Genomic DNA, 24,539 nt, shown 5'->3' with positions numbered 1-24,539 from the left:
CCAGAAAATTAAGTGAAAAAGGATGCTTTTCCCTTATAGTAAAAACCACATTTTGTGGATTCTTGACATCTCTTTCTCTTAGCAACAGTTGATTTTGCAGTCAGGTTTTTTTTTTTTTTTTTTTTTTAGTTGTTTTAAAGTGTGTGTGTGTGTGTGTGTGTGTGTGTGTGTGTGTGTGTACGCATGCACAGTAAGGAACACTCTTTTAATTGGCCTATGATTGGAAGTGGAATGAAAAGCTGCCTTGGACCTATGGGTGGGAACGCTGGGGATACAGGGTTCGGCCGCTGTGTCCGTGACCTTCTGGGGCCGTTGAGTGCAGCTCCTTCCGCTTTCTGCTGGAGGAGTAAAGATGCTGCAGCCTGTAACTGACCCGGGCTGAGGGCCGAGCTGCCTTACCCCATCACCTCTGCTCCTGGGGAGAGTGCCCTCACCTGACCTCACCTCCTTTCCTCACGAAGACTCTGAATGTCTACCACTTACTCTGAGAGCCCGTAGACCCCAAGTTCTGTAGGTCCCAGTAGCAGTGTGGAAGCACCTCGCTGTCCCCGTCCCGACCCCTAGGGAACACTCGAGGAACTCGTTCACAGTGAGCCCTTAGAGGCATGCATATCAGTGGAGGGCACCTTGGTCATGAGAGATGACCACTTGGGTCTTCTCCACTCTGATTACTGACCCAGCAAAGGAGGGTGTGCTCTGGACCCGAGTGAGGATAGGTGTCCATTTCCACCTTGGTGACCCGTCAGTGTTTCCTGCTAGCCACAGCTTTCTTGTTTGTAGAACAAAGAATTTTTAGACAGAACCTGAGCTCATTCACAAGCTGTAAGATCACTGTTTCCCCACGGGGTGAGGGAACAGGGAGGTGGTGTGCCCGGGCAGGGCTGTGTCCAGCCTGGCTGGTCAGGGAGGATCACCTCATTGTCCTTTGTGTGAGTGTGTTCCTGGGGAGAGCCCCAGACCAGCAGGGCTTCTCAGGTGACAGGTTAATTATTCCTTGTATCAAAACGTTTTCGCTTTGGAATCCATCCAAGCTGCAAAGAACAAGCAAGGTTATCTTTTGATCGTACACCTGTGTTAACTTTAATTAATGCCATGTTCCTGGAAATCTGCCGCTGAGGAATGCAGGCGCGCCACAGTGTGGACGCACAGCACGTAGCTTGGATGCATTGGTCTCTCCAGAAAAACAAAATAAAACATTTAAGGAGAAAACATCTTTAGTGACCGAGAGGCAAAGGTCTCGACCACCCTCCAGCAGTGGAGCTCTCAACAAGATGGTGTGCTGAAACTGAGACCCCTGCCCTGACCCTCCCTGGCCACCCACAGGACGTGGCTGCATTCCTGTTTTAGTGGCTCAGAAAGCTCGTGGCAGCCTGCTCTGACGGATGCTCCTGCACACCCCGAATTCCCCAGTTCCCATGAGTTCCCCAGTTCTTCACTCTGGCATATCCCTGTTCTTCTGCTAGAAGCTGGTGTTTATGGACGTCTTTCTGGATGATTCCCTTCTAGTTGAAGGTCACCTCCCAGAAATGAGAGCTTTGCACACTGACCCCTCTGCTTCTGTCCTAGGATGGTTACTCAATGGAACACTGTAACAATGAACAGCTAGGGGGCATGGCTGGAGATAGCACTTGCCAGCCGGGGTATGAAATGAGCATCCTATCACTGGCTACGTGTGTTTGTCTGTATAGGAAAACCATGCTTGAATGATTCTGTTACCTTATGTAACTCTGCCAATGTTTTCCAAAGGTTTTAAATGAAAAAAAAAAAAAGATGCACCAGTGTTCTTTCTTGAGTCACTGAACATGCATTCAGGCTCAGCCAGACATATTCCAATTGTTTATAAACAGAAAAGTACATGAGTCTCTGCACTGAATTTGTCAGGGTTTCTTTTGCATAAAATGCACGCATTAGCTTACAGCTATCCGGGTCCACCTTTGTATTTGAAATCCAAGTCAACAATGATTGGCGGTGATGATAAGGTCTTGAAACATCTCCCTCCATGTTCACGGGGCCTTGGCTCTCTTGCACAGCCAGGGCTGGTGATAAGTCACCACGCAGACCACACCTTGAGTAGCTTCTGTCAGTGGCAGTCGGGATTGATGGGGAAGGACGGGACTCGCCATGACCACGCCATCCTACTGACCGGCCTGGACATATGCTCCTGGAAGAACGAGCCCTGTGATACTCTAGGTAAGACCTTCCAGCAGAGGTTGTGGGCCAGGTGGGGTGTGCCCTTCCATGGGCCCTGTGGGTGTTGAAGATTTCTGCCCTGTCCACATCCACAAGCCACAGCTACTGCTGAGCCTAATTGTGAGGAAGAGACTGCCTTCCCTGCACAGCTGGGGCTCAGTCCTGGAGCAGGCTCTTGTTCATCCAGAGTGACATGAGACAAGGAAGGTCGCTCAGAGTTTGACTCTCCAACTCTTCTGATGTGGGACATAATTTTTTCTCATTTTTTCTACCACACATGAGAATGGGCTAATAGGTCCAAGTTATACACAGAAGATCTCACTAAGCAGCAGAAACAGCACATTTATGAATATTTATAAAGATAGCATAAGATATTGTGCTCTTCATTTTCCCTTTTCTCTGTAAATATCTCAATCTTAGCAAGTTGGCAAGCTTTAGCTATTTCTAAGGCTGGGTGCATCCCAGAGGCGGGCTTGGTAAGGCAGTGGGCCCCTAACTCCAACACTCTGGAACCTTCTCTTACTCTCTTTCTGCCCCCCCCCCCCCCCCGTTCTCAGAGGAATGCTTTTTGTTGGAAAATCTCTTGGGCGGGACTCTGTCTAGCACAGGTTTATCCTATTGTGTGGAGTTCCCACCGTGGCCTCACTGCTTGTCCTTTGAAGGGGACCTGCTTACAAGGCTGGCCCTTGGCTGTCCTTAGAACACTCAGATTTTAGGGTGGTCCTTAGCACTCCTCCTAGGAGAGTGGCCCACTGTGCATCACCATGGCCCGTGCCTACCCTGCTTTCCTTCTGGGAGTCTGCAGTGGTCCATGTCAGGCATGGTGCCCCCATGACCAGCTTCCAGTAAACCCGGGCGCTGAGCCCCACTGAGCCTCCCAGCTGCTGGACAGCACCTCACACTGGTGGTCACACTCACTGCTGGGGAGATAAGCTGTGTCCCCAGTGGGGAAGGGTCTCAGAAGTTCACCCCTGGTTCCTAGACTCTGCGCCATGTGACTTTTCCCTTGGCTGCTTTTGATCTGCCTCCTTCTGCCGTAAGCCACAGCCGTGATATGCCAGAGACCCATCAGAAGTGAGAGAATCACGGAACAGGGGTGGGTTTGGGGCCTCCCGTCACACCCGTTCTCTACGGGCTCTTCCAGTGGCTTTGTGAACCCAGGTGTAATAGAGAAACACAGTAAACCCTCTTCTGTTTGGCCCCAGTTACAGCCTGTGTCAGGAGCATGGCCTAGAAACATGAGCCGTCTTCCATGGGACGGAGTCCTTGGGCTCCCGGGCAGACCACTTCCCCACATTCCCACACACGATCACATCCCTCCACGACTGTCCAAGGGTGGTCTGTTTCATGTTTCCCCGAATGAAGGTGAGGACCAGATTGTATCATAGGGCAGAAAATAAATATTTACTTACTCTTTATATGACAACACTAGTATAGATTGTCTCAATCTTTTGCCCCATAGGATTTGCGCCCATAAGTGGAATGTGTAGTAAATACCGCAGCTGTACCATTAATGAAGATACAGGACTGGGACTGGCCTTCACCATCGCCCATGAGTCTGGACACAAGTAAGCCCATCTCTAGTGAGGCTGCAGCCTGGGGCCTTTCCTAACTGGGTGATCACCATAGGGTTGCCAGTGCATTAAAGCATGTCTCTAGAGGGAGTTCACATGCAGACTGTGAGATGTCAGTTGTAAAACGCTGTCATTAGACACCCGACTTCAGTGTTGTAACTGGTTTTGAACTGAGGTGGCATCTCATTGCACCAGGAGGCTCGGTCTAGCTGGACAGGGTCCTGGGCAAGTGGCTCTCAATAAGGGTGCTGTGATGCTGGCGTCCTCTTTGTACATGAAAACCTTACACTTACACCTGTAAAATTGGGGGGGGGGAAGTCTAGCAATTACTTATGGCAGCTGTGAGACTCAGGTAAGCTTTCTTTGTCTAATATTGCTGTAGCTGATTAACTTCATGGATCTGTTCATTAAAAGGGTTGAAGGGTCCCACTTGCAGTCCAAGCAGCCAGGGTCTCCTACAGGTGACCTCATGAGCACACAGGCCAGGAGTGAGGTGTAGATAGTGTCCTGGGTATTGAAACTGTATTGGAATTCAGCCCAGAAAATGTCCTAGACATTTCAATTTTTCTTTTTATTTTTCTTTTTAAATTTTAAGCTGATTTTACTGGCAAAAAAAAAAAAAATCAAAAGGGGTGTTTGTGATTTGTGTTTCTGCAAAGCTAACTTTTCTATACCCTGTTGAAAAATAGACTAAGTCACAGACTCATGTTACCCACACCCATTCAGGCGCGCGCGCGCGTGTGTGTGTGTGTGTGTGTGTGTGGTGTGTGCATGTGTTGTGTATGGTGTGTGTGTGTGTGTGGTGTGTGCATGTGTTGTGTATGGTGTGTGTGTGGTGTGCAGTGTGTATTGCATGCATGTATTGTGTGTGTTGTGTGTGTTGTGTACAATGTGTATGTATTATGTGCATGTGTTGTGTGTGTGGTGTGTGTATTGTGTGCATGTGGTGTGTGTGCATTGTGTGTAGGGGTGTGGTATGTGTATTGTGTGTGTGGTGTGTGTGGTATGTGGTGTGAGTGTATTGTGTGCATGTGTTGTGTGTGGGGGTGTATGTTGTGCATGTATTGTGTGCATGTGTTGTGTGTGGTGTGTGTATATTTTGTGTGGTGTGAATGGTGTGTGGTGTGTGGTGTGTGCAATGTGCGTGTATTGGGTGCATGTGTTGTGTGTGCGTTGTGTGTGGGGGTATGGCATGTGTATTGTGTGTGTGTGTGTGGTGTGTGTGTGCGTGTGTGTGCACATTTATGCACACACATGTGTGACCTCTGTCTGTGGAACTACATGGGACTCTGCATCTTAGACTCCATGTGACCTGAAAATGACGTTCCATATCCCATTACTGATCCCTTTATCATTAGAGGTAATGATTGACTATTTCATTGCCTAGAAAATTACACCTATACTCTATAAGGCTTTCAGTTAAATCATAATTGTATTTTTAATAGTCTGCTAGAGTAAAAACTTCAAAAACTTTCATTATTGTAACGACACAAGGATCTTACTGTCCTCTGAACCATACCTGAATTTAATTAAACTATCAAGGCAAGAAATATTTAAGTCACCCGGACTGAGCCGTCAGCGTTTGACAAGCGGTTGAGATATGGGCGCTGGCAGTGCAGGCTGTTGCAGGAGGTGAAGCTGACTGACGCGAATCTGGATGCCCCTAACAGGGCTCTCCATCCCCAGGTCAACAAGGACCAGAGTCGGCCAATTATTAGTAGTTCCTTTCCTCACTCAGCCTGGGCCTGATGGCTGAAGAACTTCCTTAAAATGAGAGAAATGTAGATCACTTGAGAGTGGGATTGCAGGTGGGTGGGACGGAAGGAGCTCCCATGAGGATGGAGAGTGATGGAAGAATGACCTCCAGAAGCGACCCCATCCTCTGGACCAGCGGCAGTTCAGAGGACACTGCAGGAGAGAGACCCAGAGCTCTAAGAGCCAATGTTGTCAACGAAACAGCTTCTGCTCATGCCGAGAAAACAGGAAATGTGTGTTTTGGGCATAAGCTAAGTACGCAAACCAGCGATCGCTGTTATGATAATAGTAGTAGCAATGATGATGGCATTGATGGGATGAGTGAGCCAGAATGTGAGCGGGGAGGGGGACAAATGAAGGGTGGAGCTTTAGGTCTGACAGCTCCAAATGAGAAAGGCCACAGCACATAACATCAGTAATAAAACGTCATACATTTTACTTTAATTGACTTGAAGACAAGCACATTTATTGCATTCACGTATTTTATTCTATTTCTTGAGGAAGGAATTACGGGTTTGATACAAGGATCAGGTGCCTTGGCACAGACATTGTGCCTTTACCATATCTTTGGCAAGGAGCTCCAAGGAGGGTCAAATTTGAATTCCACATGTTGAGGGTTAAAAAGCAATTTTTTATCTATTAGGACTTTTGCTGTGGAAGACACATGAACATCCTCGTTCAGAGGTGACAGCCATGTCCTGGGTCCTGTTCATTATGGAGCATGTATCTAGCTTCACATTCCATGATCTCTCACCTTGGAATGCAACTCAAGGAAGGATCGTAGTTTATGCCCATCCAGTTTCTTCTAAGTTGTTTTCATCCACCACCTACTTGCCCTTCATACTGGGGAATCGGACCTAACAATAGAAATTGTCAAGAACAGGTGGTTTGGAGAGACTGGAGCCAGAATCCAGATGTGCATTCTGTTCCAGTACAAGGCGTTGAACTAGGATTGCTGAGTGAACACGGTTCAAGGAGAGTTTTCTAGTTATATTAAATGTCTTGAAGCAGGACATAGAGTTTGCTAGAAGTGGTGTTGAAGAATCACACAGATGCACAGAGGGCAGAACGCACCTGTTGAAGAGTGTGTCTGGACATAAGTCCATTGGAGAATTCCCTTTCCTAAGAAAAGTCATACCATTTGGTGGGCAGGGCACAGATTCCAGATTCATCGGTTCTATCATTTGGAGGCTGGGGCCTCCAAGAAAACTGAGATGGCATGAAGGCCCCCCTCCAAACCCCAAATCTTGCAATCAAGTCAGAATGATTTCAGGCATGTCACTCAGAGTAATGGGAACAAGTTTATTGAAGCGATAGGATCACCTGAGTGGTAACTGGAGGCAGGTGGGGTGTGGCTGGAGGAAGTGGCTCATTGGGGGTGTGGCTGTGGGGCATGTATTTTGTATCTCCTGGAGAGTGGAGTCTCTCTCTGCTTCCTGATCATCATGTGAGCTGCTTCCCTCTGCCTCACTCTTCTGCCATGAGCCCCGGGGAATGGAGTCTGCTCTCTATGGATTGAGACCTCTGAAACCGTGAGCACCCAAATAAACTTTTTCTCCCCTATAGTTGTTCTGGTCAGGTCCTTTAGTCACAGCAGTGAAAAGGCTGACTAAAACAGGGCCTGTATTTCTCCTGTAGTTTGCAGAGAAATGTAACATATCCTGGCAACTAAACCAGTATGGGCTGCAGGTAAATTACTTTTCAAAAGTGAAAGCAGCTGGGAAGGCTGAGACAGAAGGATTTCAAATTCAAATTCAGTCTCAGGAAAAAAAAGAAAAAGAAAAAAGTGAGTCATGAAGCAACTCAGTGAGATCCTGTCTCTAAATAAAATACAAAAATTGGGTTAGGGATTGGGTTCAGTAGTTAAGTCCCCCTGAGTTCCATCCCTGGTACCAAAAAAAAGAAAAAAAAAAGTGAAAGCATGTGGGGTCAGCACCGTGGGCCCAGACTATAGAATTATTCCCTTGACTTGATGCTCCCACCATGCCCTCTGTCTGTCCCCTGTCACTATCAGAGCTCACAGAGCATCACCCATCAGCTCTTACATGGGCTTGCCATCTGCAATCAGGAGAGCCCCGGGAGCTCCCCGCCACGTGTGTACGTGCAATATGAACCATACTAGCTGAGCTGCACACGTCCATTTCACAGAGTAGGCTTCAAGAGTTACCCTGTGCTGTGTCTCAGACCACTAAGACACCACCAAAGCGTGATTACCGCGCTGAGAGGATACGTGGTCCTCCAGGCCTGGCTCCCGTGAATCTACGCACCCAGTCACTGGGCACAGTTTGCATCTGTCCACAGGGCGTTGTGTAGGAATCTATTGAAAAAGCAACCCGTGCCCTCCCAAATTCTAAGAAAGAAGACAAAGTAGACATGCCATGCGAGGGATGGAGTAAAGAGGGGTGTGGGCATTGCAAGAGGGCACGCGGGGACAGTCAGGGACACTTGGAAGAAGCAGCGTGGGCAGGCAGCCCCACAGCTGGGTGATGAGATGGTGCAGCTCAGTCACACTCCCTAGGGATGGTAGATGCCGTTGAGGTGTTAGGGGGTGATCGGCACCCCACCTGTTCATGACCGCACTCTGCCATCACCCTGAGCCCCTTCCACTGGGACAAGGAGGTGCTTGGTGACTTTAAGGACCTGTAGAATACTGGAGCAAGCTGGCCCCTGCTCCATCATCGGGTCTGGTGATCGTCAGACTGTTCCCTGAGGATCCCTGGCCGACCAAGGGCTTCAGCTCTTACCAAGTTTATTTATCACTGTTCCTCTTGCAAGTTCTTGTTTCTGTATCCAAAAAGTGTTTGAAGTCCATTGGCTTCCCCCCCACCCAATACATACACATACATATATACACCACATGTGCACGAGTGACTTCCACATGTCGAGGCATGTGACCAAGACCATATTCGAAGCAGGACAAGGGACAGAAGTTCTGAATTTTCCTCTGTGAATTACACAGTGCTGGGCATGCTGTACAGTTTATGTAGACTCTATAATGTGGAAACTGAAGACCAGGGGGCTAAACAATCTGTTATCAAACAGCTTGTGCAAGACAGAGATGAGACCCTCCAGTCCGAGGTCTCTGCAGGTGTCGGCGGCTCCCGGCTGCTCTGTCCACCTCAGCCTCTGCCCCTCTTGAGGATGAGCTGTGCTGCTCATGATGCCCACGCTGGGCCCTTCCCCAGAACACCATCATCACTCCAAGGGTGGAGTGAGCACCAAGATGACACTGAGCCGCCACTCCTCTGAAGGGTGTCCCCGTCCCCTAACTGTGCCCTCTGAACAGCTGAAATAGTTGGTGCGCACTCTGCCACACGGGTCTGCTCATCCTGGTCTACCACTAGAAATGCAAAAATATTTGCTGATGATAATTAGATCATTCAAGAAAGCATGGTGGAAAACATTAGACATATCCAACACTGAGTATCATTCTCAAATCAAGTCTAATCTGAAATTCGGTTTGTGCCCAGCATTTGAGTTAGTGTTACAGCCGGAAAGACTGTCTTGTTGGTCCACCATGGAGAGCCTGCCATGAGCCCTGGAGCCCTGGCAGTGGGGCCGTGGGCACAGATGAGGGGGTCTTGGCTCTTCCCAAACTTAACAGATTGGTAAAGGATGAAGGAAGGAAATCAATTTTGTTATTTTAAGCATGGGTGATAACCGCTTAACTAAAGTGTTCTGATGCACAGGAGCAAATGAAATCATCTAGCACGTATACCTTCAGTAGTAATTATTTTTCTTGGTTGACAAATACCAACCTCATCTTCCAGATGTGTTCTGTTCACATTAATGTTAATATAGATATGACCTCTGTGGTATTTTTATGCTGACTTACTGGCGTTCATCATGTCTGTGCATGGTATACTGAGGGACAACACAACTTATGAAATAGTGATGCTGGGTGGGCATCAGAATCCCTGGGGTGTGTACGAATCCAGCCAAGTGCCAGATCCTGACCCCTAACCTGCTGCATCAGAAGCCACCAGAGAGGCTGTGGTTAGCCACATTGTGCAGTGTATCTCAGATCTTAAACGCACTGCAGAGTTTGAAGAATCACGGAAAATGCCTTAAATGAGAAAGCTTAAAACCAAGGTGTCCGTAGACCTAGGCCTTGGCACTTTCAGTTCCTTAGAAAGGTAGGCCGCGGTGGAGTGGGTCTATCTAGGCAGTTGCTGGACCACGTTGCATCTTCTTCTACAAGCAGGTGGAGGGCCAGCCAGGGCAGGGTGGGAAGCATTTCCTCTCCACTGCTGCCTCCCAGGGACGCCTTCCAGCTGGGATTTGAGCCCAGCTCCTTTCCACAGCCATGACACATTTCCTCTGCCACAGGGTCTCCTTGGCCCTGATTAATTGCCTTTAATAGAGCTTCAGAGAATGGGCGGAGGCTGGAATGACCACATCCACAGCATCCTCAGAACTGGTCGGAGTTTTGCAGGAATCCAACAGTACTTGCAGGCCACATCTCCTTGGATACACTCTTCTGTCCTGCTCAGGTCTAACCACTGCATGTCCAGCAAGGGCCCTGACCTCCTGGTGTCTGATCTCGGGTCTTCACTCTGCACCTGGACAGGGCCTCTCTCCAGTCCTCAGCCTTGCTGACCTGTGGGGTGTGATGAGGTTTAAGTTAGAAAATGTGTGTCGTGTGCTTGACACGGTGCCTGAGCCCCAGTGGGTGTTTGTGAATGTTATTTTCGCTCCTATTATCATGCAGTGCTAAATGACCAAGTCCCCAGCTAAGTGGACAAAGGAGTTCAGTCTTAGCCACAAGTGCAGAGCCTCTTGTCCCCAAATGGAGCCACTTCCCCTGCAGGCGTTTCCTGTCCCTGCCCTTCCCTCCCCTCTTCAAGGATTTGGGCCTCAGAAAGCCCCCAGATCCAGTGGCCGCCTTGTTCTTCCTTGTTTTTCTCTCTTGCCTTTCTTTTTTCTCTGTGTCTCACTTAGTCAGGACCCTGTGCTCAGGGAATTCACACAACGACTGGTTAGGAGACGTCAGTGCCAATAATGGCTTGGCTGTCCTAATAGGTATTGGCCTTAATGGAGGTCTTCAGGGCCACGTGGAGTTCCCAAACCCCCTGCCTTCCTCCCCAGGCAGCATGCTGGGGTCCTCTGCGAGAGGTGACGCTGGCAGCACAAGGCTGTCCAACCAGAAAACTCTAGGAGGTCAAGCGGGAGTAGGCTCATGGTAACAGGAGTTTGCAGCTCCGGTCAGTGTGGCCCTGATCTGTAGCCACTGCAGTTGAGCTGCCCCATACACGAGGCCAGAGCTGGATCCCTGGTCTGGTTTCACTCAAGAGTAATAGGAGCAGCTTCAGGAAATGTCCACAGATGAATCAACCATATTCACCCTTTTGTTTTCTGGGGAGAAGCCCCTCCAGAGGGAGGAGAGACGTGGGTCAAGGAGTCACATACTGCCCGGCTGCCACCCCACAGCCTGGTCTTGGCATGAGAAGGAGGCACACAGGGTGGCTGTGGAGATGGAGTGTGAGCCCCTTGACCAGAGCAGCAGGGGCTCAGTCGTCCTCTAGTTGCATTAAGCACCACACACTCCTAGGGGAGCTTGTTTGGCAACCTCAGATATCTGGATTGCTCTTCCCCAGGTCAACAATTCCTGGCTGGGAGCCTGTTTTTTGCATTTTCTAATGTTCTTAGAAATTTGGACAGTCCCAGTGATCGAAGAGTGCAGAGAGAAGGAAGCAAGATTGGTCAGTTTAGCTTTATCAAGTCACAACAAACTGTCCTTCCCACATGCTTGAAATGCTCCTTTTTAAAACATCTGTCCTCAGCAGGCACCTGGGCACTTGCTCTGATTGGATGCCCATGCATGCTTTTGATCATTCCAAAGAATGGTCTATTCTTCAGAACAGAAGAGACCCGTGCACTCCCAGGCCATGTTGGCTTCTGCCTTGGCCTGCCTTGCTTGAAGCTTATAGGAGGATTCACAGTCAGACTTGGGGTTGTTGGAGCACATTTGACACTTGAAACTGCACTATGCTCTGAATAGCCACCTCTCTCTCTTTCTTCCGTAGCTTTGGCATGGTCCACGATGGAGAAGGGAACATGTGCAAAAAGTCAGAGGGCAACATCATGTCCCCCACGCTGGCAGGACGCAACGGAGTCTTCTCCTGGTCTCCCTGCAGCCGCCAGTACCTGCACAAGTTTTTAAGGTATGAGGTCCCTGCGCCCTTGGTGGTCACTCCCTGCTCAGCCTCCTGTGCATGCAGCTCGGGTGGGTTTGCCGGCCTGGGATCCTCCCAAGGTGTCTTGAGATTCAGCTGACCATGGAGTTGACTAGACACTTTGTTAGAGCATGGAGGTCTGACAGCCAATCCCAGGCTGATCTTGAGACTCCAAGGAAGTCCACGTAGCATCAATCACACCAAGGCGTTTGTCAGCATTTAATGTTTTGGAAAGTTTTCTTACTTTTATAAATAGGCATCTTCAATCGATTAATAGGAAAATATCAATCATGTGTGGACAGATTCCCAACAGTGAGTAAGAATAATTGGCTAGCTTTTAGAGATGAATCTGCTCTCCTTTATTAATAGTCTAGCATCAGGCAGATGGGGAAAAAAATACATGAAGAGGGAACCCAATTGGCCTGAACTTGTCAGCACAACTTGACTCCATTCTTGTAGAGTCATGAGGACAAATACTTATTTGGAGTAAATTCATCAGCCCACTCAATGAATTCCTATGTCATTTTCTGTTACCAGACACAAAATCATCACGATTGCTCATGTCTGCAGCTGGGAGGTCCATGACATAGGGAAATTTTAGCTTCTTATTTCACAATTCATGACAACATGGACTTTCTTGACTTTAAAAATAATTAAGCATGTTCCTGTGTCCAATGGAAACAGTGCGCTCAGTCCTCAGCTTGCTCTGCTATGTGAACTCCACCTTCAGGAAGGCAAGCGAGTCACAGCTGGTCCTGGTTTCTGCAGAGCCTGTGCAACTCTGAGGCTGGAGAGGAGCACCGCCATGTAGTGGGGAGAAGGCAGGGTGGAGCCCAGGGGCTGAGCTCGTCTTCATCCCTGGAGGGGGGCTCCTTAACAAAGAATGCATCCTTCTCAGAAACCCCCTCTTCTTACTTGGAAAATGATGAGCTAGCACCAAATCATCTCTCAAGTTCTTTATAAAATAGTAGGACATTTAAACGTGCTCCTGACCTTTGCCATATGTGGTGCTGATATTTCTCACTTTTGTCATGTTGTGGGGTGTGCACTGGCAGCTTAAGGTGGTGATTAATGAGGGCAAATACCATTTTAACATGTCTAATGGCCACTTGACAAACCTCTTTGGTAAAGTGCCTGTTCAAATCTCTTGAGCATTTAAAAAACCGAGGCCTTCTTTTCCTTATTTCTTGGTAGGAATTCTTTATACACCCATGAACATTTGATCCATCCTAGAGTATATACATAAACATCTCTCACTCTGAGGCTTCCTACTTGCTCTTCCGGTGTAGTCTTTTGATAGGCGGGGGTTTTCATTTTCCTTGTGGAGTCTGAATCATCTATATTTTCTTTAGGGTTGGTACTTCCTATAAACCACTGAGTAAAGATGTTTTCTCATTCCAAAGTCTTAAATATAGTTTTCCAAGTAATCTCCAAGTTTTATTGCTTTGCATGTTACATGGATGCTACTGGATATTGTGTGTCAGGCATACAGCAAAGTCAAAATTCATTTGTCCAAATGAATGTTGTGGTAGATAGTTTGTAAATGATCAAACGACTTTTCTTTGGTACCCCTTCTGATTGGATGAGAGTTCCTGTGGCTTCACAACCTCATCAACACCTGATGCTGTCAGGGTTCTGGATTCCAGCCATCTTGGTAGGTGTGCAGGGGAACGTCACTGAGAGTTTACATAGCAGTTCCCTAATCACCCACAATGTTGGACATCTTTTATATGTATGTCATCTGTATATATTCTTTAACAAAGTGTCTATTCAGAGCTTTTCTCTCTCTTTGAGTTTTTGTTTTGTCTTATTTTCTTATTATTGAATTTTAAGTGTTATTCATAGATTTTAAAACAATCCTTTATCAGGTGTGACTTTTGAAAGTCTTTTCTCCCAGTCTGTGGCTTGTCTTCTCATTTCCTTGTTAGTGTCTTTCACGGAACAGAAGTTTTGATCTTAATAAAGTCTAGCTTATCGAGTATTATCAAGTATGCCTTCGGTGCTAGATCTTAAAAGGACATCAAGATCATGGGGATCATGGAGGCGTTCTTCTATGTTATTTTCAAAGGTCGTATATTAAGTCTATGATCCAATTTTTGTGAAGAGTGTATAGTCTAGTTTCCTGTAATTGTATAGGTTCTCTTCATTTTATATTGAGGCTAACGAGCCAGTCTTAGTTAATTTTCCTATGGGGCATGAGGTATGGACCAACTTCTTTTCTTCATAAGCTGGTCCAGTTTTTTTCAGTACTATCTAATGCAAAGGACAGATTTCCTTTTCTCAATTAGATTTGCAACTTCGTCAGAAACTTAACTGACCTGTGGCGCTGCTGTCTTTCTGGAATCCCCATTCTGTTGTGTTGATCTGTTTGTCTGTCCTTTTGCCAAAATGACAATGGCTTGTTTACCACAGCTTCACTGTACATCTTGAAATCAGGTACTGTGAGCCTCTAAAGTCTCTGGATTTTTCTTTTTGCATGGAGATGTCCAGTTGTCCTGGCAGTGATTACAGAGAGCGTGTCCCCCCTTCTTCCTTCTCTTGCCTTCCTCCAGGTCCAGAATCAGTGACCAGGTGTAGGTGGGTCTGTTTGGGCTCTCCCTGATCTAGTGTGTCCTTCCTCCAGCTCCACATTTTCCTGGTCTGTGGCTTCTCCGTGAGTCTTGCGTTGGGCAGTGTCAGCTCTCCAACTGCATTCTCCTTCAGCGCTGTGAGAAGAGTTCTGTGTACTTAGCCTCTCATTGTGTGCTTTAGAATCAGTCTGTACATCTACAAAATAACTTGCTTGAATTTTGTTAATAAGTTTTCGCCAGTTTTAGGTTGGGAGGTATTGAAATTCATTGAAAGGATTTAGTTGCTATTTGCAATCATAGAAACTTTCAAATATCACCCTAAAATGCACAAATTACTCCCAATTCATCCCTGGTAGGGAAAGTAATGCTCCATTTGTGGAGGAAGTGAGCATTAGTTGGTCTTTAGTCATCTACTAGTGAACTTCACTAGAGTTAGATTCCTTCTGGATTGGAAGGTCTGGGCAGAAATCACCTGAACATAGACATTTGCTAGTGGAAATGTGGTCTTCCCTGAAGGTCCTCTAGAAGGTCTAAGGTATTACACAGACTGTTCCCTGCCTAAAAGATAAGAGGGGAGGCAGAAAGGAAAAGAAGAAATTCCAGACTGAAATAGTCTCATTGCATTTTGGTTTTTACAGTGCCTGATTTCATCTTTTGATGGTTTCTGGCAAGACGTGTACATAAAAGATTTTGTTATAGGAACTTCTCACATTGAACATCTGGTTTTAATTATTCAGTTACACTTTTCCCCCTGATAAGTTTGAGAAATCTAACAAAGAACAAATTGCCTTCTTGGAAAAGGTAAAATTTATTATTAATAATCTCAGAAATGTGTGCTGCTGTGTTTAAATATGATTAGGATAAATGATACAATGAACCACAGGAAAAAAGTTTCCTTCTATGCAAAATAGTTTGCACAATTGCATGAGATAGAGATTCGGTTGATGGGACTTCCTTGGTAACCCTCCCCAGTTGCCCATCTCCTCTTTGTTTCAGCACTACCCAAGCAGTGTGCCTTGCTGACCAGCCAAAGCCTGGAAAGGAATACAAGTACCCCGAGAAGCTGCCGGGAGAGTTATACGATGCAAACACACAGTGCAAGTGGCAATTTGGAGAAAAAGCCAAGCTATGCATGCTGGATTTTAAAAAGGCAAGTGATTATTGGCAAACGCTCAATGCAATATGATTCAAAAAATCATTTTATTTAGTGTAACTGACATTGATGTCTTCGGAATTTATTGGGTACCTACCAAATGTCAAACCCTCTGTATGTTAGGGCTGGCCCTACATAACAGGAAACACATGTTTCACTGGCAGAGAAGATGACAGTAGAAACTGCTGTGGGTATCAGTTTTCATTTGAGAACCGACTTGGCCTGTTAGGTGGGATCTCTCTCTGATTTATCATGTGGGAGCTCCACAAGAACTTTTAGCTGGGGTAAGTCAGCAAATTAATATTCTGCATTTTTTTCAGATGATATTAAGAAAACAATGTTCCCTCTACTCCCTCCCTATATAAGATAATTTATTAGAAAGCAGCAGCCTATGCAGAGCTTCTGATTATTAAATTCCTCGAATAAAGTATTTATAGAGCAGTTTCTCATAAAAGATGGTGTCTACCCCAGCGACATCATTTCCTATAGAAATTCCTCATGTAATGCAGACACATGCTTTTGTTAAGCGGGGAAAATGGAGATTTAGGAGCCTGCTCTACTGGACCACAGAGAGCTTCTCAGGAATTAAATGAAAGTCTCTAGATTTGGGGTTTCTTCTATTCTAGTTTATAATGAAATCAAGAGGAAAACAGACAAAGAATACAGTCCTGCATCAGCCCCACCCCCCACCCCAACATGTGGGAATGTGCTGGGAACACCCCAGCTTAACCCCGGGTCCTGATCCTTCTTCTAAACTCAAGCAGCTCCCAGGAGGGGCTCCTGCCTCTTCCCCTGGGCACGTTGGCCTGCGAGGGGATAGCCTGTGAGTCGGTCGGCCCACACCTGGTGTTGCCTGAGACCTGGCAGGAGATGGGAATTCCCTCGGGGCTTTCTTTCTCCAGTGTCTCTCTCGTGTTTGTTGAGGAGAAGAGACAAAGCACCAAAGTTTTCTTTTAAAGATGGGGTTTTCCAGATTGTGCTCTGTTCTCCTCATGGTATTGCTTTGTGACCACAAATCATGTCCCTTGTGGTATCCTAAAGCCATCTGGAAAACAATTATCAAAAAAAAAAAAAATTAAAAAAAAAAGAAAACAATTATCAGTCAAATTCAGGATGTTTTTTGATTTTTGAGGGCATATTTACATGTAGTGAAATACATTAAGTACAAAATTTAAATTTGACAAACACATGCACCTGTTACCAGCATCCCTTTCCATAAAGTCTTGGACACTTGAATGTGAATTCTGAGCTGCTCAGGTATATTGTTTAAGAAACGCCTGTTTTTATTTGAAAATATCATTCACAGCTCCTCTATCCTGCATTATATTTGCTATCAGTCATGGCACTTCTTGGAGATGGGTGTTCTAATTGCCGATGATGGTTGTGTATGTCCCTATTTCCCTCTCTGCTTTCGATTTTGTTTTATATATTCTGAAACTGCATAGGAGGTGTGTATGTATTTCAGATTGTTCCGTCTTCTTGACTCTTCTGTTAATTTATAATAACAATTTTGGTCATATTACTCTTCTTAAATCCTACTTTGTTTTATATTTATATAGCCATATTAGCTGACTTAGGAATCCTATGCACATAATAATCTTTTATCCTTTTATTTCTAAATAATTTCTAAATATTTCTAGTATTTTGTATAAAATGTGTGTTGTAAGCATTCTTTTATTTGGTATTACTTCTCTGACTTGTTGAGCAATCTCTAACCTTTCGTTAGAATGTTTAATTGTTTTGTTTAATGTAATTATTGATATGGGGAAGTTAAATCTGCCATTTTGTTTGCTTTTTATTTCATTTCTTTTTCTTTTGTGATTCCTTTGGTCTGCCTTGTGGAAAAAATTGCTTGTTGTAGATTCTGTTTGTTAACATCTATTTGCTTTTTGGCTCCACTTTCTAGTGCTAGTGTTTGGCTACTCTAGAGGTTACTATTTGCAGTAACCTCTTAACAAGAGTCTGCACAGCCTCTTGGTGTGTGGTAAAGGATCCTCACCACACGTCAGTCCATGTGCAGCTGTCCATGCTGTCTGTAGTGTGAAGATCCCTACTGCCCACACTTTACCCATCACTGCCACATTTACTTCGATGCATATTCATGTTATAAGCCACGTGATGCAATATCATATTTTTTGTTTAAAATAGTTATTTATAACATTAAGACAAGAAATGACTATATATTTCCTTATATATTTATCATTATGTGTTTATGTTTTCTATAGATCTCAGATTTAAATTGCTATCATTTTCTTTACCCTATATTCCTAAGGCCTCTTTCTATGGAATAAGTTCCCCTAGAATTTGTGTGTGTGTGTGTGTGTGTGTGTGTGTGTGTGTGTCTACATTCTTGGGTGTAATTTCACACACATGTGTGACAACGGGTTTCTTTGTCCACCGATGCAGACTGATGATGGGAATTAGCTATAGGAGCAGCTCACCGGGTGGAACATGGTTACAGGGCATTGCACATCTGACCATGGTGTCATTTGTATCTTCCAAGTTCCGTACAGGCCGTATGAGGAGATGAAACAGCTGTGCTGCAGGCCTCCTCAAGTCTTCAACTCAGCCATCTGAAACGCTTTATGTTCAGCTTAGTCACGTCGTTATTACTGAAATTGGTCTTTGTAAACAAAACTCTGAAGTCACAGGTCGAGTCATGAGCGAGCCCCCTCCCTAAAGCTGCAGAGAAAGTTGCAGGAGACCCTCTCCACACAGGATTTGGCTCTTTTCTGCCACGTTAAGCACTAGTGTCACAAACATTGGGACTTTACCATTACTACTGTGCTCCATCAACATAGCTCCGTGGCCTGCTGTCTGAAATATAGCTAGAATTACTTGAAATCAGATCTCCTCAGTGTGCTGGGTCCTGTGGCTAAGTTAAGAGCTCCCCCACCCCATGCAGCAAGTCTCACATTACTGCTGCCTGGACACTAGAACTGTGATTTAACAGGATCCTTACTCCAAGAGGACTCTTAGTGCCCTGAGGCCACCACGGCACACAGCAGTGATGCTCTAACACCGTCATTGTAGGTTATGTCCACAACTTAGAAGTCAAGTCAGTGTGGTCAATGTTAGAGCAAAGGGCTTGGGGTTGTTTAGTGGTGGTTTAATTTTCATTTCTTCACCCAACTCTTTGTGATACTACAGCATTTACTGGGGTGTCCAGACGAAGCGCCATATTTTTTTATGGCAGACAATTAAATCTGTAGGATGCCAAGGTCTCGAGTGCTGTTGCTAATGTTGAACAGGGACATGGACTGTTTGATATGTCGAGTGTGTCTAATGTAAAATGTATTCCTACCTGAACACTGGAATTGGGCACTGTGTGGGTCCCAGGTTGAGACTGAAGTGCACAGAGGGTCTAAGCCAGAGTGCAGGAGAGCTAGGGACGTCCCTACTCTGGTGGTGAGCTGGCACCAGTATCCTGCATTTGAAGGCTTTACACTTAGCTGAGTTTGAAACTGTTACCTGTGATAGTTCTGCCACCCTGTTTCTTTATTCTGCATAATGCTTCCAAAAACTAAAACATTAAGAATGTTCTGGAATCACCTTAGATAGGAGCTATATCATCTTACAGTCCAGTCCTTTCTTCAGTTCCATCATTAACTTCATCATATACTAAAATTTTTCCTGCTCATACTGTCACTTATTTGTACAGGAACAACCAAGTACATGTTCGACTTGTTGAGAAAGCATTTTCTGACAGCCTGTTAGTACCCAGCACTGCACCAGATAGTGGCGACGAACATACTAGAATAATTTGCACCATTTACCTTGCATCATCTTGAGTAGTCTTGGGCCCTGAGAATGAGCCCCCTAGCCCTGCAGTCACAGCAACCACTGAGTGGCGCTGTGATGGCAGGATGAGTGGTGCTGTGATGGCAGGATGAGACCTGTGACTTGCTGGAACACCCTCAAGCCCTTAGGAGTGCAGAGAGCGTGCAGTGGTTTAGCAGCTGTTAGGTCCAGGCCCCGAGTCGGGCATGCTCTCTGTGCCCACTACATCCAGCCTCTGGACATGTTGGTGACTGGCGACCCTCATACACACAGTGAGGACACAAGGCCCTGGCTGCCCCAATCCAGTCCTCCTAATCCACACCAGTTCTGTCTCTCTGGGATACCCACCTCTGTGCTGGACCCCTGTGGCCATCTCCCACCTGACCCAGCACACCAGCAGCTTCCTGTCCGCCTTGTTCACTGCACTCTCTTCTTCCATGTTCAGACCCAGCGTCCTGCACCAGTAGACCTCTGTGTCCCCTCCACCCAGAGGCCTCTGTGGGCCACCACTCCAGTGCAATTGTGCCACCTGCTGCCGCTCTCTGGGCCGCGGCTGCACAGAGCAGCTGTAGAGCTCTTTGTCCCCCTCTGAGAAGGACCTGAGCCAAACAAAGTGCCAGCCACCAACGTGACACATTTGTCCCAGGAGTACTTAAAGATCCTGGGGATTCACAAGAAAATGGCCCTTAATGGCACAGTGATTGTGACCATGTGAGATTTTTATGAATGGCTCAGAATAAAAGCAACTGATTTCTGAATTAAAACATTGAAAGCTCACTTGTAAAGACTCCAAGTTCCAGAAGTTATTTTTTTATTGAGGAGATACAGGCAGAAAAAAATACAAAGGTTTGTCTTTAATAAATATCTAACTTCTTAATGGGTGGTGCATAAACAAGTGTAAGGGGACTTCAGAACAAGTTTCATGACAATAAAGTTAAAATGGATCATTAAAAACCACGCCCTTCTCAAGCTGGCTTACACAGTGCCAAGACGCTATCGGTGCTACTGAAGTGTGGATCGGGGCCGCGAGGCGTCTTTCCAGCCCAGCTTCGCTGCCTGCATTTTCTCTATAGTAACGGGGCCTGGCACTTGCAGCCACTCCATTTCCTGTAAAATTGCACACAGCTTCAGAAATGTTTCATCACCTTGTGCCAGAGCTCCCACCAGCGTTCCAGAAGCTTCCGTTCATATCACAGGTCCTACTTTGCCTGTCACTAAATGCTCCTTTAGAATCAAATGATATGAAGTAAAAAATAATTCTTTCCATTTGGGACGCCTGTCGTCCTTCGCGTATCCCAGCCCTTGTTTTACGCAGGACGGCCCCTGGGTGTTCTTCCTCCACACTCTCTTCATCCTGAGTGCTTCCTGCACACGCTCTTCTCCTCTGAGTGCTTCCCTGCCTCCTGGCAGAGGGCCTCAGGTCAAGACCTGGGTCAGGGCTGCATCAGTGGTGGAGCACTCGACTATCACATGTGAGACCCTGGGTTTGATCCCCAGCATCAAGGGACAATGAAAGGGGCGGCTGGTTCAGAGACTCCTGGAGTCCTCCAGGCAAGCCTTCTGCGGCTCTGCATGCTCAGCCTACTTCCTGTCCCTCCCCAGTTGGGGCACCTCTCCCTCCCTGTGCAGTAGGTCCTCTTCACTCCTTGGAGACCAAGTTCAAGACTCTAAGTCCTGGTCCTGTTCATTACCAAACCTTGTGTCTAGTGAGATGCTTCACTATTTTAAGCTTTCACCAAAGCTTTGGGGATGTTGGAGGGATAAATGGGTGGATGATGGGTGGATGATGGATAGGTGATGGGTGGATGATGGGTGGATGATGGGTGGATGATGGATGGGTGATGAATGTATGGATGATAGAGGGATGGATGGATCAACAAGTTTCCTAATCATCTTTAATTTAAAAATTATAATCCCAATTTCAAGAGGTTAGTGGAAATTGAAGTGGAAAAGAATAAATCATTAATTGTTTTGTTGACTTTTTAAAAAAATCGTAATTTTTTGTAGATTTCTACAATGTTTGTATCAAGCATATTTTTTCCTTTTAACTTGGAGAATATAATGTTGTTAAATTTATACTGAGTAAATCCAAATAAACACAGATTCAGAGATGAAATTCTGAAGAAGCAATTCCAAACACAGGTTCCGATGCCTCGTCTGCTGCAGGATACACATCCGTTTTTAATTGAGAATGTTGTTTTTCCTGTAGACTTTTCACTGACATTTTATCACAAGTGTATGGACCATTGGCCACACTGATGACCTCATTCATTCTGTTTAGGACATCTGTAAAGCCCTGTGGTGCCATCGCATAGGAAGGAAATGTGAGACGAAGTTCATGCCGGCGGCAGAGGGCACCCTGTGTGGGCAGGACATGGTAAGAAGCTGCGGTCGGGGGGACAACGTGCACAGCTCTCACTTCCCCAACGCACACACCTCTCCTCCTGTTTTGTTTGCCTGTTCTAACCCAGCATTCCTCTTACCCCTGTGTCTGCCTGCACCCCTGCCCAAGAGCTGTGGTTTATTATATCTATATTTCGGAATATTGTTGATGAGCTTTCCAAAATTAACAGAGAAGTCAGGCAAGACCTGATGACTGAGTTCATTTAATAAGGGAAACATTAACCACTGACCTCACTTAGACAGCGTCTGTGCTGTCTCAGCCTCTGAGCTTCAGTTTGCAGACCTTGCAGTGAAGCATTTTGACCTGTTGCTGGCTGTGGGTAAAGGTGCAGAGCTTCAACTCAGAAAAAAGAAGAAACAAATAAGGATAGCAAGTCTATTACCTAGTGGCAAGCCGGGACAAGTGTGTCATTAAATTTTAAGAATAAACTGGTTGTGCTGGGCTGTGGCTCGATGGTTGAGAGCTTGACCAGAATGTGGAGGACTGAGTTTGACCCCCAGAACCACAAAAAAATAATAAAACAAAATAAATTAAAAGAATAAGTTAGCAAGTAAGAATAATATTTTAATGTTTTTGATTTAACCTGGTTGCCTTTTTAGAATGTAAAAATTATTGATGAAGATAGAAATATATGAAAATCAAATTGTTACTGCAGACATTTTCATGCTTTATGTTTGTGGTCTTTTTAGTGTTAATGAATATGAAAGAGAAATGTTTACTGAATGTATCACTGATCTGTTGGGCTTAAATTCCAAGCTACAGCACATCCTAAGCGTGTTTAAATGTGGCTGCAGACAGGGAGGTTTTAGAATGTCAGAGAAGGGTGCTAAGCCTTGAGAGCTGACTGAAGAGGCACAGAGAAAGAGACTAGCTCCCTGGGCCAGGGCCGGCACCCTCACAGGGGTGAGATCTGGAGTTAAGTTCACCTAGTGACATGGGCAGCTCAATGAATCCCTAGTAAAAACCGTGTCATAAAAATTGTTCTTGTTTCTTAAAAGAATATGGCTCTGATGGGATCCTGCAGTCTTGGGACTCTGATTGCCAGACATGGGGTAATTGACCTGAGTGCTAGGCAGCAGGTAATCATGACAGGTGAACTGTACTCACAACTGTGTGTGCACCTGTCCCTGAGCATCCTCTCCCAACCCCCTGGGATGAAGTTTTCTTGTCAGATTCTCTAAAAGAGTTTTTAAAAGACAATTTTTAAAACTAGAATAGTCATTTAAGGATGTCTGCAGGAATAGGAAAAGATGCATTTTCAGAAAAATGAACTGCAGCTCTAGTTATCAGAGCAAAAGCCTGGAAATATACAGATGTCCATCAGGAGGGAATTTTCTCGAAACAAACATGATGGAGAATTATGTAGCTTAGAAAAGAGTGGTAAGATGGCTGTGTCCTTCTGTGGAATGATCTGCAGACTTTCTCAAATGCAGAAGTAGGGCAGAAAAGCTTTATGTAGCATGCTGTCATTATCAAAGACCGAGCGAATGAGAAAGAGAGAAAAAAACTATTCTATATAATCATTAACTTATATTTTAAAATAAAAGGCTAAACCCATATGTTGAAAAGCTTGAAACATTCTAGGTGATTTTGAAATTTGTTAAGATAACCCCTAACAAGCAAAAGTGAAATAAAAAGATGTAAACTAATGATAGTTCTAGTGGGTGGCTTTACCATGACCATAATAGAGGAATGAGCCCAAATGACCTTTAAACCCAGTAATTTGACCTTACGTCTCCAGTGGGATGTATACAATGGGAAAAAAAAGACTACCACAAAGAATTTTAAACTCTTCAGCAGCCATTGGCTTTGTTCTTCTAAAACTATGGAAGACAGAGGAAATAGTCAGTGCTGTGTCCTTAAGACCCAGACTTCTCATGTGTGAGAGGGAAAAGATACAGGTACAAAATCAAAGAAATGAGTAATATGTGTAACCCTTAAATTTGAATTGGATGAATTGCTCTGGATTCATGAAGCATTTTTTTTCTTTAAGATTAAAATTTAAAAATTTACACATATACACAAACTCTATTGGCCAACTCGATAGCAATGGCCACCTTTCAAATGGATTGTAGCTTCTTAATCCTGTTTTATTAATAAAAGAAACCAGGATCTTCTTGTGTCAAGGATGATTCCAGTTCTAGAACAAGCAACGTGAGAGGCAAGCCTGGCACACCTCGCAAGTGGACCTGGAAGCCTCCCAGACTTTGGGTCCTGCTGAAGGGCTAGCGGGGCAGCTTTGCCAAGAGAAATGTGGAGTGGAGCCGTCTCCAATCACAGAGAGAGAGAGCGTCCTGTTTTCCCGTGTGAACTCAGCCTCAGGGGCCAAACATCAAACTGATGAAGGATATCTTGTCTTAACGTCTGATCCAACTAGTAAAATGGCTGTTAGACTCACACATGGGAAGATGCTGGGGCCCTTCATGGTCAGCAGGCAGCCCCAGGACCCCTGAGACACTGAGGCACCAAGATACGGGGTTCCAGGCATTAACCCAGTTATCCCACTCCTCGACTTATGCACACACACGTACAGCCCTCTGTGTGTGAGTCTATACCCTGGGCAACCCCCTAGTCCCAGCTGTTTCAATGCAGCAAGCCCAGGGGACAAAGGATCGTGTTTGGTGGCACCCTGGAGAATGAGGCCTCCTGAAGATGCAGCCAGCAAGATCCTAAACCAGGAGACAGGTGGATGGAGGCAGGAGAGAGGATGGAGGGAGGACACGTGTCGAGGCAGGACACCTGTGCCCGTGCCCTGGAAGGGTCTGCTTCGTTGTTGTTCTGCCACGTCAGTGAAGAACACAGGTATGAATGCAAGTGTGAGCGCCAACTGGATATTTGATGATACTGAGTGATCACTGTAAGTTTCTGTACAATGGTATTGGGTCCATATTTTTAAAAGTCTTTAATTTTTAAGACATGTAATGAAATATTTTTCAA

General features: G+C 45.6%; 1 protein-coding gene across 1 annotated transcript in view; it reads left to right on the top strand.

Annotated features, from left to right (window-relative positions):
• Nucleotides 1-24,539, top strand: part of Adamts16 (ADAM metallopeptidase with thrombospondin type 1 motif 16) — a 129,055-nt gene that overhangs the window by 38,269 nt on the left and 66,247 nt on the right. The window contains exons 7-11 of the mRNA XM_076856230.1: nucleotides 2,031-2,190; nucleotides 3,653-3,758; nucleotides 11,546-11,683; nucleotides 15,262-15,415; nucleotides 21,480-21,575. Coding sequence (XP_076712345.1) covers nucleotides 2,031-2,190; nucleotides 3,653-3,758; nucleotides 11,546-11,683; nucleotides 15,262-15,415; nucleotides 21,480-21,575 — 654 coding nt within the window. The remainder of the gene's footprint in view (nucleotides 1-2,030; nucleotides 2,191-3,652; nucleotides 3,759-11,545; nucleotides 11,684-15,261; nucleotides 15,416-21,479; nucleotides 21,576-24,539) is intronic.

The sequence above is a fragment of the Callospermophilus lateralis genome, chromosome 5, assembly GCF_048772815.1.
Source record: "Callospermophilus lateralis isolate mCalLat2 chromosome 5, mCalLat2.hap1, whole genome shotgun sequence".
NCBI lineage: Eukaryota > Metazoa > Chordata > Mammalia > Rodentia > Sciuridae > Callospermophilus > Callospermophilus lateralis.
The sequence above is the reverse complement of the archived record's forward strand: the minus strand, read 5'-3'. Positions and strand labels throughout refer to the sequence as shown.